Source organism: Rhopilema esculentum, chromosome 8 (genome assembly GCF_057945365.1).
Source record: "Rhopilema esculentum isolate cy_ngs chromosome 8, ASM5794536v1, whole genome shotgun sequence".
NCBI lineage: Eukaryota > Metazoa > Cnidaria > Scyphozoa > Rhizostomeae > Rhizostomatidae > Rhopilema > Rhopilema esculentum.
This window is the reverse complement of record NC_142822.1, coordinates 4281562-4300088: the sequence shown is the minus strand read 5'-3', so window position 1 is coordinate 4300088 and position 18527 is coordinate 4281562. Positions and strand designations below refer to the sequence as shown.

The window sequence follows — 18527 nt, the reverse complement described above, 5'->3', positions numbered from 1 at the left end:
GACAGCTATCGAGACATCAGTAATAGCAAATCATGACCTTTCTTGAGTAAACAGTGAGTTCAGTCACTGATATTTGTTAGTGTTATTTGTTATGAGTAATCTGTAACATGTAATTTGTAATATCTAATAAAATTCTAATATGTTTAATGTAATGGTCACAGGATTGCTACGTATTTCCATGCTCCCTGTGGCATTGTCTTCAACCATTGTGCAGAGCTTCAACCATTGAAAAGACTGTTTGGGTAATGACGTATTGCATCACACTGTGTTATACACTGCTAAGTAACACTTCGATGTAATATCATCACACTGTAACCAAATACTATTCTTTATGTTGCAACTTTTGCAAGCCTAATTCATTTATTGCAAAGTTCTACACGAACCGTTCTCAATACCAAAAATGCCATGGCTTAGGAGAGGTTTGTCTTCATCAAGTTTTACTGTATCAAGAAATGTTACTTTAAATAATATAAGATCTTTTTAAGGAAGAATCTTCCAACTCCTGTGAATAAATAACAAATACATCTACTTAAGTTTGAAAAGCCAGAAAAACATTAGGAAATCGATGCTAAGTCAGTAATACAATCCAGCATACATACGTGTGGTTTTCCTGCAGGAATGTTGAATTAACAGAAATCGTTTTCGTCGTATTGGACACATCTAGTCTTCCAAATGGCTTACCAAAACAACCGATAATCGACTATGGAAGAAACAGCAATATTCCAAAAATCCATAGCTAAACAATCATTGATTAATCAATGTTCAATCAATGACCATCGATTCAATTATCAATCGATCAATGATTTGACAGTCAGGCTAATATTTCAATGTGATTTCTATGTGAGCAATCAATCGTTGACTTAATGATTTATACAGACAAATCGCAAGCAAAGGCAAATCAAGCCATTCACTTCTCTCCCTATAATACGATATAATGCTGATATATACGGTAAATATTATAAAATGTACATTAAAGTTATGCTTTCTAACCATAATCAGTTATAGTACCTTGACATTTCATAGAGGGGGATGATAAATGCATGTTTCAATATTGACGCCAGTGTTACAGTAAATTTGATTGTAGATGTCCATTTTTATTTCTAGTCAAAACCTTTGACTCCTACCTGATCTGTTTTCTCATTGGTAACATTCGATGCGCTCATATTTGCTGTATTGCCAGATAAACCAATTACTGAGCTATTATTGTTCATCTGTGAAATTGCAAAAGCAAAATTACAGATTATTTCAATATTAAAACACGACAAAAACGTGTCAATAATGTGTGGGTATTACGATGTTTATTATGCACTATTTTTTATGCTTAAGACTTATATTATATTATATAGACTGATATTTTTTGGAAAGTAAAATTTTTTAACAACAAATTTGACCTTTTTTAAGGTCTCTATAGCTTAATTATTCACAAACGTTTACTAAAGCGGTGAAGTAAATTTAAAGAGGGCGGAGCCAGCAAGTCTAACACAACTTTGAAATGTCCAGGGGATTGTGCTTGCAAAGATATTGCGTAACAAAATGGTCATCACACATTAAGTGGGTGGATAAATTAAGCAAAAATAAAGCAAGTTTTAGACATGGCTTGAGCTCTAAAGGTCGGATCAATAGAGATAAGATAAATTCCTTTGTAAATTCATCTTTAAAAAAATATGTATGTCCACTCATCAACTGAATATCGACACATATTTTATGAAAAACCTTGAAAATATTGCTTAAAAATCGTGCAAAATGAAATTATTGTATTACTCCATGTTAAATTGTATTTAAAGAAACAGACTCTTTCCAGTTGAAGGAAAATTTCGAAAATTGTATTTTCACAGACAAAAAGACTTTTCACAGATAACGACAAACATTTCAATTTTCGTAAATTTATGGTAATAAAACTACCGACTGCATAACCATTTATCAAACTTACTGTTGGTGAGATAAAAAAGGAGGTATCAATTGTAGTAATGTTTTTGATGCTGAATAGGTCACGTGATTCCAGTTCAGTATCTTTGCAGTACCAGGTAAAGCTGAGATTTTTGCTGTAACCATCAGGGTCGAAAGAGTTTGAAGCGTTCAGCAGAATCTAAATCGGATTGGTAGGAAATATAAACACGTAAATCATAAAGGTTTGAAAGCTAGGCTTTTCTGGTATCAGCGAATGGTCTTCGGCAAGAATTTACACATCAAAGGCTATATGATGATTCTAAGTATTCAGCATTATTGATGAAAAAAGCCAAAACTAAACTAAAATACGGATATTGATTCCATCAAGTCGCAAGTTCCATCATCTAAACAATTTAATAAAATGTCTATTTACAGGGGAACCTCTTAGAAACAGATCTTTGACTCTAAAACAAATTGTACTGCCTGTTATGAAGTTTATCTTGTCTGGAAGGTAGTTCTACAAATATTTTACAGCATTAGATAATTATGAGATGAACTAATCTAAGTATTGTTTGGAGTTGTTGATTTTTAATAAATGCTTGTTGATCGAGGTGTCACTGCACTAACTAGGGACAGCTAATGATTGATATTTCGACAACCTCGAGCAAATTTGACATCTAAACAAACAGAGGTCTGAGTCGTAGACAAACTGAAACTCACCATTTCGTTATATGCGTAGATACGGTGTTTGCTTCCATCAAGAGATGCAACCAAATCAGTGTCGTTCAAAAATGACCCAAAAGTGATTTTTTCTTTAAAGTCGGTGGTCAACAAGCCTCCAGTCATCTGAACATTTATTTCCACCAAAAAGGAGCCATAATTCAAAGTACAGCAAGGAATTGACATTGTATGATAATTTTTTCCAAATTCAAACAACGAATTCGGTAACAGGAACTTAGGGTCAACCATTACAGAAGATTTATTTGCAGATAACGGCGGGGAGAAAACTTTCCATGATATATTGTAGATGGCATTCACTTCACAATTTACTCCCACTGATGTCACGGCATAAACAAACTTTTCAGATCTATATAAGGTTGACAAAGGACCTCCAGTATAAGTGTTCAGGTTCGTGCCGTTACCTACGATGGACAATAACCATTGATTAAAATGTGTCTTGATTAGGTATTCACAATCTTACGAGAATTTTTTTGATAGCTAATTGAAACAACATTAGACGTAATGTAAAAAACGAGTTGTTGGTAGTTTGTTGTTGAGATGGTGAAATTAAAGGATAGTAAAAAACAGCACAAGCAATGTTAAAGTTTGAAGAAAACATATCAAATTAAATACAACAAAAGGAAATCACAGTTTCACCGGTCTGTCACAAGTGCTCGATGCCGTACAGGCAGAGCTGCACATGCTTCGGTGTATAGAACCATCTTGTAGGCAGAGCCGTATACTCTATGGTACCCACAGTTTTGAACCCCATAAATATACCACAAAGGAAAAGGATACCGTATCGAAAATTCCCATTACAAGCGGTTTATACATTTCAACGTGATTGGTATATCTTCATTCAAAAGCACGGACATAGTTACACATTCATTAGTATCAAACACTCACCTTGCACAATTACCACGGGGTTGTAACACGTCTTTGCAACTATCGATAGACTTTTCTGAAGAACATACAGCTTGTTGCTTGCAGTGACTTTTACTGTTAGGTTTCCCCGATTTCGGTAAATTGTCGTGGTTCTGCAGTCAGTGAACATTGGATTACAGCCTGCACTATGGCTTCTACCCATTCTACACTGCTCGGCCAGGGGGCTACCATTGTCGAAATCAACTTGCACACACTCACAGTTAGCGGGAGGAGTGAAGTTCAATGAGACCGTCTTGTTCACGACAACAACAGGGAATGGGGTGATTGCTAGTGAAAAATCTTTAACTGGCTCTAGTACTTCAAATGTCTTTTGATATACATAGTCATTACACCCGTCAACAACGAGTTTGAATAGAAATGAACCGGTACTAGGGAAGGTGAAAAACCAATATGGTCCTGTAGTTTGCTCCGAGACAGACACACTTCCATTTATGCTCCAGTGGTAAATAAACCCATTGGCGTTCGGTGAAACTATAGCGGTAAAGTTTATTCTCTCAAGCATTGGAAGGTAGTCAGCGTGTCGAGCAGGTAGAGCCTGAGGCGACGACATAGTGAAGTTTGTAAGAACAGCAAGGACGGTAACATTGCGGGCAATTCGAATCGAGCCGGATGTCTGCATACTCGAAACATTGTTCCAAGCCCGGACTAGCACTGTTTTCCAACCGGATTCACCATACATATATGGATATATAGAAAAAACATTAGCAGTTATATTGTCTGATTGAAAGTTTTCTTTTACCTGAGTGTCAACAGAAAGAGTTTTGTAAACTGGACGTCCTTGTGTCAAAGTGGTTGGCACCAACAAAGTGGAGTTATAGCACAGAAAACTTGGAAGGTTCATGGAGATGCCGGCCATCCTTAACTGAGCTTGGAAATTTACGCTGCTTTGTACCTGCCCTAAAATATTCCGACAGACAACATCGATTCGGTGACTGAATGAAAACAAGTTTGTAGCCAAACCAATGACGTAAGCCTTTCGTCCTAAGGTATGTGCTTGTTGATACCCTAACAGCTGCGTGTAAGTGAAAGTGTAAAAAATGGCAGCCGTACTGGCACTTATGTTACAGCTCATCTTATTGCCTTGTAGAAAAATTAAGCGAATTTGAAAAGATTGTCCTGTTTGCACAAGGTTGTTGCTTAATTCAAGGGAAAAGTTGGTCATAGCTTCGGGTATTAGCTTCAGCTGCAACACGGTTGGGGTGGTATAAACATAAGCGACATTGAGGCGGCTGGAGCACCTTCCAGTCACGGTACTGGTTATATCGCCTACTGCTGAATAGGTATAGGAACCCTTGAATTCTCTGTCAGCCTTGATAGTGTTCATTTTTACGAATCCATAGCTAGAGATCGTAACAAGACATTGCAAGGATGTCCCATTTTGAATATCCAAGTAGAAATCAATAGGCTTGTTTATGAAATAGTAGGAGACAGGCTCAATCAACTCTGACTTGAAGGTCTGATTTACCTATGGGAAAATAAAACAAGGTTAAGTTGAAATAAAGTAATGCACTCTAAAACATAGCAGGGAAGGACGTTAGACTGTCTACCCGCCTCCCATTAACAAAATGAGATCTTACATGCAAACCTTACATCCAACGATAAAACAACTTGCTTATGCATAAATGCCTTTAGTGTCTATGTCTGGTACATACCCGTAATGACACTCCAGCGATTTTCTCGTCTAAAAAGATATCTACTGGTGAGATGGAGGAGCTGCCACACCCGTCCGTGTAAGTGAACTGCAAAACATGCTGTGAAGGCGCAGTCAGGCCTTTTGGCAGCGAGATTGTCTCGTCTACCCAACCAGAAGCCGTGAAAGTGCGTCGATTAGTTTCGCTGCTGTTGACACTAACGATCGAGGTTGTCGTATGCAATGCATAGTAGCGAACAGTAAGATTGTGAATTGCATCTGGACCTAGAGGAAGAAACGACATAAAGCAATACACAAACGTATAAATACCGTTTCCACATGATCTATCTACGCTTAGGCGTAGCTCTTTTATACAAGGAATCCAGACGATAAGTAATCCTACAGCAACAGGGCGTCTCTTCTCTAAAAGTCCATTCTTCCATGGGCTACCTAAAGATTTTCTATATTCTCTCTTATTACCAAATTGTTGAAAAGGAATTCAACATAGGTATCATATCCCTTTTATTGATCATACGTGAGGCTTGAATCGATCGAAAAATGGATTTGCTAGTATCAGTGAAAGAAATTGGAGCTTCAACGGTGTTAGTACAAGTTGAAAAACAAAACTTTTATTCAAAAGGGCATACACAGGTACGCTGGGGGTATTTCTGGTGCCCTAGGAGGCACTTAATGCTGGAATGCTTTGGTAGTTGAATAATTTCAAATCACATCCCGATAATAAACTTGCGAAGTATTTTCAACGAGTATAGGATCAGAATCGTTATCTGCCATTAGCTGCCGATTGACTACTTACCTTTCCATAAGCCTTGGGACTTTAAATTTCGTCAACCTCAGACAGAAATCTCTCAAGGGTACGTTTCCTAAGCTCTTAAGACAATGTTTCAAATATTTTATGTTTTTGAATCCTTTAAGAAAGAACATAATCAACTGTCCGTTTTACACGTATAGAAAACAGAATCTCGAATTTCCTTTTAAACAAGTGGAAAGCATAAATGAAAAAGTCATACTCATTCATACCTAAGTATTCGATGCCAATGCCTCCCCCGTTTATGGTCGGCGTGTATGAAACTCCAGGATTTGATGCAGGACAAATAATCAATGTTCTTTCCAATGACGACTGGTAGAAATCATTTGAAGCGACGCCTTTAGGCTTGTAAAGACCTCTTGAAAAACTATGCTTGCAATAATTGAAGTCACACGTTGCTCCGTCTCCAAATGAGAAGTGGTACCTTGAGAAAAAGTGACAGGCAATGCTGAGAGTTGTTGCACTTGGAGCGTGTTGGGGCAAGTAAGGGATACGGAAGTCTTTCATGATTGCAAATTCACATTTAAGGACAGTGATTTCTTTGCGTAAAAAGGAAACCAAAAAAGCACCGTTGATGGAAAACCAATTAAACAAATTTTAAACTTGAATAGATCACATTCAATCATAAAGCAACGGTTTTGGGGGCAATGTCTACTTGTTCCCTTACCAAAAATGACTTATTAATACGTTGGTAGTACTTAAAATGTATTCAAACAAGAATAAAGAGAATTGGAGAAAAAATGGAGAGAATAGGAATCTCTACGAAAATAGATCTTTTATTTATAAACGCAAAAAATCCGCTCGCAAAAATGTAATTCTACTTATTGTCTCACAGAAACATCCGTTCGCAAAAATGTAATTCTACTTATTGTCTCGCAGAAACATCCGTTCGCAAAAATGTAATTCTACTTATTGTCTCGCAGAAACATACGTTCGCAAAAATGTAATTCTACTTATCGTCTCGCAGAAACATACGTTCGCAAAAACGCAAAATCTCAGAAACATCAATTCGCAAAATTGTGTTGATGTTATTAACTCTGACGCAAATAGTAAGTAAAGGCAAGAAAATGCAAAAGTATCAAGGTAATAAAGAGAAGTAGAACATTGAAGCCAAAATGATTGCTTTAGTAAGGCCGAGAAAAATAATTGCACCTTCTTATTTGATATGGCTGGTCTGCAGTCTCCAGGTGAAACTCAATAACACTGCTCTCTGTTTTGACTAATGGGGATACTTCCGACGAATCTAACTTTAATTTAAGTCCATTGATTGGCCCCTGCACAATGAAGTCTACTTTATCAGTTGATATCCAGCCAGTGGAGTAGTTAACACCAAGCTCAATGTTCGCTTTCCCCCGGGAGCTGAATATGTAGCTCAAGGTTCCATTTGCCATGACGAGGTCTTTTGTGCCGTCAGGGTGGGTCATTTTAAAATAATAGCTGAAATACGAAGAAAAATTATATCAAGGGCAAGTTCAATTGATATTAGCGATGGTGTTAACAAGATTGTAGTCAAGAGATTATTCTAATGTATAGAAAAATTTGGCCATGCCCCCCCCCACTTTTTTGCGACGCAAGTAGCTTTAAAGTTGCTGTAAGAGTAAAGAAGCCTTCGCCCCATACATTTGCTAGCCTTGTTTTCCCCCACTTTAAAATTTGTGGCGTAGGCCCTGGGTTGTGATGTATCAGTGAAGCAGGCACATGTTGTAGTGGTATCCCAGCAAATAGTATATCACTCTTCAGACACTTAAAGTCTTGGCGTTTTACTAAGGGCGACCAATAATCACTGTGATGTGGCAGGGTCGAGTAAGGTATCAAATGAATAAAGACTTGATCTCTTATAAATTGATGATAGTTATCAAAACCAATGATTCTTTTTTAAAATATCAAGGTATCTTTAGCTCCCTATCCCTATTTGTTTAGTAGCAAAGACATCTTGCCTACCTAATCCATGTTAAGATATCATCGATGTAGTCAGGCAACAAAGGCCTGTCTGCAAAGCGTGTTAAGAGTCAGACTACATCAAACCCAAAGGACTGCGCTTGTGCGGAGAGACCAAACTTCATTTACATCAACTATGGATACCGATTGGCCAAAAGACATCCAATCAAAAGCAGTACTTTTCTTATTGGCTAATTTCTATTCACGCCTTGGTTTAGACCTGCAAATGCTTTAAGTCAGTGACGTGAAATTCACAAGCATTATTCGAGACGGAAAAAAGGCTCACGAGAGGCAGAAGAGCTTTTACCTTAGTTTTGTACCAACAGAATTCTGGGATTCTGACATTGAAACTACTGTTGTATTACCAATACCAACAGAAGTAGGCACCGTTACTCGTCCTGGTAAGGCAAAAATGAGAAATATTAATCGATTGCTGCCCTTAGTCGGTAAGAAACCAAATCTTCTACATCCTTAATGATAGATGCTTGATGTATAGAAAAGGACGATTCAAAGTTGCTACTACTTGCAGTACTTCAAGTATGGTCATCAGGCGACTACTTAAGCGTGAGTAATTGTGTTCCTTGATGATCGCATCAAGCATGAACCTCAGAGAAGCGGCTCACAATAGTGCTTTTCTACATACAGAAGCATGCACAATACAAATCGTTCAATGTAACGAACTGATTAACAGTAATCTTCACTCCGTAATATAGGGAGCAAGTATAAATAAAAAAGAGAGCTGTTACACGTGTATAAAGATAGTACAACCTAAAACACGAGAATCGTAAATCCTAGAGTAAGCCCCCTGGGGCTTATTTGCAAAAATGAATTTTTGGGTGGGGGTTTATTCGAGGGGGGGGGGGGGGTTATTTCAAAGTTTAGTATTTTTCTCAAAAGTCGACTGATATCATTAAAAGAGTTACAAAGTGCTGTGTGAAGATCTAACAAATATTATAACTTTTTATCATCACAAAAGTCGCTTTTTTGCTTTTTGGTCTCCAGTCAAAGGAAGTAATACTGTATAGCTATTGTCCTGTGGGGGCTTTTGTGAAATAAGATATTATTCTGCAATTATGGGTGGGGGCTTATTCGAGGATTTACGGTGATGCTTCGCAACACTGCTTCAATTGCAAAATTTGAAAGAGTAAACATCTCACATACAAGATATTACTTTGAGTTGGACAAATTCTGCATGAAAATTACCAACTTAATAAGCTTACCAAGAAAGCAACCATACAGCTCTGTTCTGAACACTTTATCACCATAAAACGTTATTGGGTAAATTCTGATTTCATCAGCATAAAAAGGGTTTGCAAAAGTGAACTTTGTTGTTGTCCTCATGTCCCCAATAAATCTCTAAAATTACAGAGAAAAAAGGAAAAGCAAATGTTTAGGAAAAGCATATGAAATTCGAGGACTCTTAATTGTTTCAAATATCAAATGTTATCATTGCTCTTCACTCTATGTTTTCATAGCTTTTTTTCTCAAATTTATCAACATACAGTTACGAAAATTCTTAAACTAAACATCGTAAAGGCTTGCTTGGACAGTTTGCTATTTCAAAACATATTGCCTCTCGGTCCGCTGTTCAGCCTCCGAAACTGCATTTTCAAGTATGTTTTTTTAATATTTAAAATTGTAAGACGTCATTCAGCCTAAGTGCTAATCCTTCACCATTTCTGTACTTTTCATCTTTCTATGCAGCAAACTTGTACTTTATTCAAACAAAATCCAAGCAATAACAATCACATTTTAATTGCTATGGGCATGGTAGTTCGTCCTCATCATAACGGTTATCGCTTGCTGAAAAGTTTTAGTAAATTCCTAAAGGGTTCTTGAAGCCGCTTACAACAGAGAGATCAGTGTAACGAAATCTGATATTCAAAGGACAAACACCGAAATGCATTGTAATTACCTTTGTTTTACTGGCCTCTTTATAAAACGTCTCAAATGTTGTAGCTGGCTTTTTGACATCAAGATCATTGATTGTAACCTTATACCATAATTCCATACTTTTTAAATAGTAACGTAAACTATCCGGACTTCCTTGTACAGCTATGCCGTAAATCCGGGCACGTTTTTCAAGCTTGATTGTCAAATAATGCCCAGCAGCATACTCATGATATTTGGTACCGGACCCGGTTGAATAAGAGCTCGGATGGTTCAACCTTGCAAAATCCGCATTGGGTCGTCCATCAGAGTCAGTCAGGGTGTGAAGGCTCCCACACTGTGGACTAGCAAAGTATCCAACACGTATAGGATGGAGCTGACAATCTGAAAGAAATCACATTCACTTACAGCCAGATTACTTGAAGAAATGACTGTGCATATTCTTATAAGCTTAAAAAGATTGATTGAGAATCCATCTAAAAGTGCTCTGTACATCACACCATTAGAAAGGGATACTTGGTGCGGTATTTAAATCATTCTACATCATTCCAAGGCGACTTGAGATACCAAATACAAATAAAGACATGGTCACTGAAAAGTACGTTCAGAAACAGAGGTAGGAATTGGCTCTAAAATCTGTGATAGCTTTGATACTTGGTTTCTGGGCTAAAGATGTCAAGATAAAAGATGTTTCCTGGTAAAGCTGTGGATATCAAGAGTTAACAAAGGTCATACCCCTTTCAGTTCGAAACATTGACATCGATTGACTATTTTTACAATGTCATAATTAAGCAGGGCTGTAAGTCTGTAGAGTGTAGAAAATGAGCTGGGGTTATCCCCAAGTTCTTTTGTCAGTATTTAGGGGTAAGTTTCTTCTCAAGGCATTAGCATGGGTTACCATTTGGGGGACTATTTGATATTAGATCTGACTTACTGATTATTTGCTACCGTGTCCAGTCAATATTAAATGCAATCCTAAGACTTCAATATGAACATTAAGACAACATGTGAACATCTACCATCATAGAGATTGAATATTCATAAATGCCAATCACGGGGTCATTCTGATTGCCTCAAAATTGATTATTTCGCCGTTATTCCAAAAGCTGTTGTTATTTTAATCAGTGTCCTTCGTAAGCAGGTGGGTGACTTGTTTTAATGTTTGGGATGCCTATCTCTTCCAAACACGGTTGTTTGTCTACGCAGTCAACACAGATACGCTTATGTTTGCCTATTTCATAGGTTAATAATTCGACAAGTGTGCGACTCAGATTTATCCATTGCATTTACATTCGCCTAGATCACATAGAATTGAGTGCGCATGCTCAACCAATACCTTGAATCATGAAATTCAATATGGCGGCAAACAAAAAATGCAGCATTCTACTTTGCAATCAATTTGATTTTTTAACAAATGAGAATAACAAAGGTAGGCAAAAAGAAATGAAAAGGGAACAGTATGTCAAACTGGTGTTGAAAAGAAGTAGGAACGTGGAAGTTTTATAAAAGCACTCTTCGTTGCTGCTTTTGCAACTTTCCTAGACAATGTAACCATGCCTGAATAGAACTTCTCTATCTAACTCATTTTTTTCATGCTAATGATGCGTCTAAAATTGCAATTTAATATTATACAACGCATAAAGCTTGCTGACAAATTTTCAAGCCTAAATGTCCAGAATTTTACCAGTGCGATAATTGGCTGAAAGCTGAACCGACAAGGAAATAATGAATGCAAACTGCCATTTGTCGAGTACAAACAATTGGGAATGATGTATGATTTTACAATGCCAATAATAAAAATAGGATTAATAAAAAAATCACAGTTAATTAAGATGCATCAGTGTCAGATTTCATATCAAAACTGTGTTTACAAAGAATTTTGGGATTTCTTTAGAATAGATTAGCAACGGCTGTTATAAAACATGCTATTTTACATTGCTTACTAAGCAGTTTCCCTTCCAAAGATTTTTTAGTAGCATTGGTGCTGGATTTCAAATAGGACACGACGCAAAATGTAAAATAGTTCTAAAAGTTCTTCAAACAAATTTCTTGCATAACTAAAAGGAATAATATTAACGCTAAAATATATTTAAACAAAGAAAAGTATAGTAGTTGCTAACTGTGAAAAAACAAGTTGCCGCCAGTCCTACCTTTTGAACCTCTTTCACCAAATTAAAAGGGTTCCTGAAATTCCCTTCAACGCAACAAATGAATAGTTCTCAAGCTGCTTTAAACGTTAAGTTATTTTTATTCTTAAGCATCTTAAAACAGTCAATGTCGAATTTAGCTGCCTATAGACATGTGGTTATTGGGTCTCTTGGTAAAGAGCACTTCCGATTAAACAACTGACGCTTTTCGAAGGTTCAAACATTCTTTATTACCTGCAACTGGATTGTAAAACGCATCGTCGCAATGTGAGCCATGAACCTACGGAGATACAAGAGCATGAAAAAAGTGTTCTGTTATCTAAGTTTTAATTACTTTTTGCCAAATTTATAATTAAATACCAAATTGTACCAAGATATTTATTAAAAAATAATAAAGAATGGCAGGTTTATCTTACAAATCAATCGAAAGACCAGGTCTAGCAAATTTTTCAAGTTCAACAAAAGAGGCAAGAGATTCCATCCTTGTGCAACAACAACCGAGCTTAGATTTAGCTGATTATTTCGGATACAAATATAGCATTCCTGTAGAAGTTGAACACTCCTTCGTTTCTATGCAAGATTGTATCATATCAACATCAAAACGAGACAAAAACAATCGATATTTACCTTTATAATTTTTTGTGACAGGAGAAGCAATATTACCAATGATGTGATTGAACCAGATTTCTGTTTCATTTTATGGACGTTTTTCATCAGAAAACCTTGATAAGTAATAAAAATTACCAAAAACTTTATATTCCGGAAAAATACTTTATGGTAAAAGAAATAAGCTTAGGCATCAAACGAGGATGCAAGTCAAATGAATTGAAAACTAAACAAAAAGACATAGGGAAGACAAAAGGATAGTAAAAAGGTTTGGATACACGGCGAATGTCAGTGAAACAGTAAACATAGTATTCAACAATAATTTACGGGTCTGTCATTTGAAATTCAAGACTTTTAACAGCTTCCCTGACAGACTTTACGTATTTCAAGTTGTTCAAAACTTGAACGTATCAATCCAAAAACAGTTCTAATAAGCAATTTCAATTACATTGACAAGAAATATAAAGAAAAACGCAAGCACAAGACCGGTATAGTTGACCAATGAGTGCCGCGTGCCTAAAGAAAATTACCACTGGACTCCAAGAGAGAAAACGAACTCCTTCTGTCTACACAATGGCGGTTTTTTCGTTTGTATGTAGATCGATTCCAAAACTGCTTTGGAATTGATCTACATACAAAAGAAATATATAAAGGTGTTGAGGGAAAAGAATGAATATCAACCAGAGTTACTTGATCATACAAGATTAGGCTTCCTACCTTGCCTCACTATGAAATGAAAAGGAAAAAGCAAAGTAGCAGATCCTCTCTCACCTAGTTCACCAAATAAAAGAATTGAAAGAAGAAGATTTTCATGTGAGTTCTGCAAACTTGCTTACAAATGCACCTCTCTCCTTAATAAAGAATGTTTCTTAATTGTTCGACTATAAAGGTTCAGTTTCAATTGATGCCTCCAGATCAATACATTCAGGCTAAGGCTAACAATGATAAGACAATTCTTATCAACATTTGAGCCAGCAATTCAACAGTAGCAGCAACTCAACCCATAATAAATTGTTTGCAGCTTTGAAGCCTTTTTATAGGCAAGAAAGCTTTCTCCTTGGTTTCATTAACAGGCTGGAATACATGTCAGTGTTTTTGGGCAGCAACTCAAAGACTTTAAAATACTTTCAGGGCAATAAATGTATGAGCTACAACTAAAATAAAAATTCATTAACTTTTTGAAAGAAATCATTTACGGTGTATCTCGGGCTTTAGATAGCCAAACGAGCAAGCCAGTCAAAATTAACAGCTACAGTCCCAACGAGAAATTCAGAAATGTATCAAACAACCTTGAGTAAAAATGAACTTATCCTGCATCTATAAGATCACATTTTAAATTATTGTTATTTTGAGGACAAACAGTGTTTCTTGTAATACCTTGGTTTGCAGCAAACATTTTTGCAATACGTAATGCTACCTGAATTATTGCAAATAAAAACTTACCGACGAATACTTGTCGAAATGTCTAAGTAAGTGGCGCTCTTCAAGTCATTCAACTGACTTCATGCGTAAACTGTATGTGCAAATTAATTGAAAGACATTCTTACCAAACGAGGATTGAAATGGTTTGCCGCACTTTCAGCCTCTGCATTTGGCGCTGCAAGTCAAACGATGACATAATTTACTTACATGTGGCTGTATTGCAAAATGCGTACATCAATCAATTATTGCAAATAGATCAAATATACATACAAATAATTGCTTGCTATTTAATACAACAAATTTGTCGAGAAATAATGCAAGAAAACTTACTCGAGACAATGTCACTCAATGTCATACATGTTTCAATTTTTCAAACAGCCAATAGCGACAATCTCTTCGAAATGCCAAAGAAGATACCTACTGGAGCTCTGCCTTGTTATTTGATCACTCCACAAGCGCTTCACACAAACGCCACCTGTGTATACAAAGTGTGTCAAGATTCACAGTCTATTGGCCGCCAAACTATCATGTAAAAGGTGCTAGAATCGAAATACTTTTATTTGCAGAGCTGCACTGCGCAAGGTGCTCGCATTCAGACACCCTATATCTGTTAACGTCAAACAAACAACTTTGTTAGCTGACAAATCAGATGTTATCTTGCAAATTTGTGGTTGAAGAAAAAATTCAGAAATATCGCCTCAATAGGAATATCTTTCTGAAGGTTACTTAAATGCTGGCAAAGCTGGTGCCTACTGGCATTTTCAAAGTTGGAATTTGTGATGATGCCTGCTAGAGATTTCATCTGGCATTCTGTAAACAGGATAGCTCCTTTCGTCAAGCTTCAAGAGGAAAGACAGTGAAAACAGCGTTAAAGAGGCTGGGGGCGTGAAATCTTGGGAAAATACCGCCTTCTCAGAGGCAACTCTTCACAGCCTCTCAAAGATTTCCTCTTTACCTAAACACAGTGGCTTTTCCTTCCTGAAACCCTCCAACTTTTAAATGCAACTAATGACCAAAATCAGGGGAAATCGGCAAACAGTTTAAACATGCACGGATTCATTAAACTAAATGGTATTGAATTACATTGCTGGAACAAATAAAATCAATTTACTAATATTTAAAACTAACAGAACCGTCTCCAAATTCATTGCAGGTATTGAAAAAAGAAAGGCAAGACGTTATACATAAAAAAGCTTTATACTTTTTTATACGGTTAAAAACAAAAGAGGTTTACGTAAAACAACAAAAACACTAAATGAAATGAAGAGCTTTATCATATCATGGAGAATGTGAGGAAATTAAAACACTTACTTTCAACAGTTGATCTTGCGTGATCATGCTTTTTCGCGATTCCAACGGCTCTAGGAAAACAAACAGAGAAGAAATAATCAGAAGAAAGGGCGCCAGGATTGATCACTGTAGGGCAATAAAATATTAGACTGTTTACAATGACGTCGAGAAAAAGGATTGAGGCTTGCATGCTGCGTCATTTGAGATGCAGGCCAATACAAACAAAAGAAGAAATCCTATCTATTGATGACTGTAATTCATCTATGACGTCAATAGAACTACTACCTGAAGTTCACGCCACTAGAAAAATAATCCATTATATTTCTACTTTGTCATTTTCAGCATTTTTCATCCAGTTCTATTCTGTTGAACGCTTTCTTTCTTTCATGGTAAGGCAATACTTAAAATGCTCATCAAAACCTCTGTGGCGAAACCAGTAAAAGCTTCCTTGAACTATGTTAAACTAGCCTCAATTTCATACCTTTTTTACTTTTCAAAGCTTTACAACCAAAGCAATAGTAGTGTGAAGTAGTCTGAGGCTATAACATTGAAAATATGTAAAAGCGTAATCCCTGTTCTTGCTTTTTCATGCTTTTTAAAAAGTCAAAGCTTTGAGCAAGAAAATTTGGAGCGCCAAAAAATGCTCAGTTGGATTACATATAAGGAGAACACCTTGATTCAATTTTATATACCATGTCAGTTAGTTTGTAAACATGTCCTACTTATCATCAAGATGAGCATTTCTTAAGAAACAGAGGGTTACATTAGCTTGCCGGTGTCCGGTAGAATATCTGTAGGCATCTCTTAACTTCTTTCTAAAGGAAGCTCTGTGCCAAGTGTATCACGTGCGTAGGATCCAGGGAATTACCCACTATCTGTTGATCAACAAGATGTCATCAACAAAATGGAGTCAACAGGAAATGAGCACAATTATGGAGGATTGTTCTGAATCAATTATCTGAGAGACTATATCGTGAGACGTACGTGGCCCAGTTCCCCCTTGCAGGACAATGGTGCCAATCAAAATTGCAATAAGACATCGTTACTGTAGTATATATAAATGTATGTATTTAGTATACCTTTCGTTACATCATTCGCACAGGTTTTACGAGCCTACTCCTTATGTCTAATGATAAAACCAGACTCATCAATGACTTATTTGAAGTGCTGGATGAAGTTCTTAGTTTTTCTACCAAATGATGCGATATTCAAAAGAGGTCTGAATTGCCAACTATCTGAATTGCCCTCAATGGCTTATATAAGAAAAATTAATAGCAAAATTAATTAAATTAAGATTGAAGATTGCTACAACCCCCTCCCCCCATTAAGACCCCATTGCTTCATTCTGCCTCCAATCCTTGTAGCCCTGCCTGTGGACTGCAACACATATTGGAGGTTGCAACAAGTGATGGAATATGTTTTAATAAATAAAATACTTACATTCATACAAAGATACTTGGCTCCATAATAAGGTTCCTCAAAAAGACACTTGGTTCCCAGAAAAAGCAAACTGGCCGAAATGGTCAATAGGGTACAAGAAGGGCAGGTACAAGAAGGGCAAAGTGAGACTTTATTCTTCTCCTTTACACTAATATCTCTGTTCTTACTTAAAGGAACTATTTCTGAGTGTCGAGGTAAAGCTTCAATACACAAGTTTATACAACAAACTAAATAATGCAACGGAATAACAAACAAATATAAACTCGCATTTGATGGGGAAGCTTATTGGACTTAAAAAATCAACTTGAATGTTGACCTTCATAAACATGAAAGGCAGTCGGCACGCCTCGAATGATCAAACTAGCTTACCCTGTTTGTAACTTAACCTGTAAATTTAATTGCACAAAGAAAACGGCTGCCTTTTTGTATACAGCTCTGCTATGCTACTCTTTATTCCAACGCAACGGATCATTCATTATAATGCTTTGAAATGAGAACCTGTTGCCAACATTGTTTAGAGCTAAGCTTACCAGCATGCCTTGCGCAACGGTGTATCTTGCATACACCGTACGAACCTAGCGCTTGAACTAACGAGATACATTTTAAGGGGAAAATATATTGGCTGTAGGTGGGTGGGGTGGAGTTTGCAGATGATGATGGTATTTTGGGTGCTCTATAATCTTTACACGAACACAAAGAATTTTTAAATGAGAATTTATGTTATTGGAGTGGCTCAAAAAATGTAAACAACCTTTCTCCATGATTCTAAGATTCAGCTATAAGGCAGCTGACTTGTTAGCTATAGTTATCTTTATGCTTATTTAAAACAATCACAAAATTTAAGGTTTTAATAGTGATATCAATTTTTAATCGATTAAGTTTTCTTTTCTTTTCAACGTTTTCAAGTTAATTTGCAAAACAGATCCTAATCTGGAACTATTTAAGTTCTTGTCCAGTTGCCTGATACGCGCATTAAGCGTGAAAAACTCATTGTGTTAACTTCGAATCGTCTACATGCGGAAATGTGTACGCTGGCAGATCGGTAAGACAGTAACTTTTAAAAAGTCTTTATAACGATATGAAATAGTAATGACTTAATGCTGTAATGTGGGCGACAAAGTGAATAAAACAATAAAGTTAGGTTTTGCCAGAGCTACCGACAGTAAACAAGATGCAATCTAGCATCAATAAACATCGTAGGTGACAATAAGAAGAAAAACAGGTTGTTGTTTAAAAGTGCAATAACTAAATTATGAATTATCATGCCATTGCTGCAGCTAATGATATTACCAGAAATGCATCACCGAATCATGCAAGCTCATCGCCAGAGATGCATCACTTAAAGATAACAGCGATGTTCAGAGCTTTTTAGAGTCTATATGGAAGATTACATAGAAGGTGAGTTTGTTATCTGGCGATATTACATGAAAGTCGTCCTTCGAATTTCTAGCTTAACGTGATTCTGCTCTTAAAATTCCAGTTAGACTGTGTATAAGGCAGATTATTTGTTCAAGGTTTTTATTCTTCAGACAAAAATTGAACTCATAAACTCTTCATATTAAAATGCATTGACAATCTTCAGAATATTTGGCCTATATAGGAAAAGATCCGATGATATTTGAAGAAAGTACCGGGCAAACGATTCCTTGGAGAGTAGTTTTGAACCAAAAATGCATGAAAGCCTTTCTTCGAAATTCTTGCTTGACGTAATTCTGCTCTTCCAGATAAGACGGCGCATAAGATAGATAATTTGTTCTGGGGACTACATTTTCTCGAGCAAAAATCG

General features: G+C 36.5%; 1 protein-coding gene across 7 annotated transcripts in view; it reads right to left on the bottom strand.

Annotated features, from left to right (window-relative positions):
* The window catches only part of LOC135694887 (polycystin family receptor for egg jelly), a 33739-nt gene extending 16431 nt beyond the window's left edge, over positions 1–17308 (bottom strand). For 2 of the 7 annotated variants that reach the window (XM_089109855.1, XM_089109861.1), the window contains exons 1-17: positions 16742–17308; positions 15323–15372; positions 14342–14486; positions 14033–14186; positions 12611–12705; positions 12218–12263; positions 9862–10220; positions 9167–9302; positions 8254–8344; positions 7161–7445; positions 6221–6432; positions 5205–5467; positions 3514–5017; positions 2608–3029; positions 1931–2086; positions 1125–1211; positions 600–700 (exon numbers count right to left, since the gene is read on the bottom strand). In XM_089109855.1, the coding sequence (XP_088965981.1) occupies positions 600–700; positions 1125–1211; positions 1931–2086; positions 2608–3029; positions 3514–5017; positions 5205–5467; positions 6221–6432; positions 7161–7445; positions 8254–8344; positions 9167–9302; positions 9862–10220; positions 12218–12263; positions 12611–12697 (3749 nt within the window). In that variant the 5' untranslated portion in view covers positions 12698–12705; positions 14033–14186; positions 14342–14486; positions 15323–15372; positions 16742–17308. Of the gene's footprint in view, positions 1–599; positions 701–1124; positions 1212–1930; positions 2087–2607; positions 3030–3513; positions 5018–5204; positions 5468–6220; positions 6433–7160; positions 7446–8253; positions 8345–9166; positions 9303–9861; positions 10221–12217; positions 12264–12610; positions 12706–14032; positions 14187–14341 lie in introns of all 7 variants that reach the window. The other 5 variants (XM_089109859.1, XM_089109857.1, XM_089109860.1 and 2 more) reach the window with 5 other exon arrangements.
* Positions 17309–18527: the final 1219 nt, after the last annotated feature.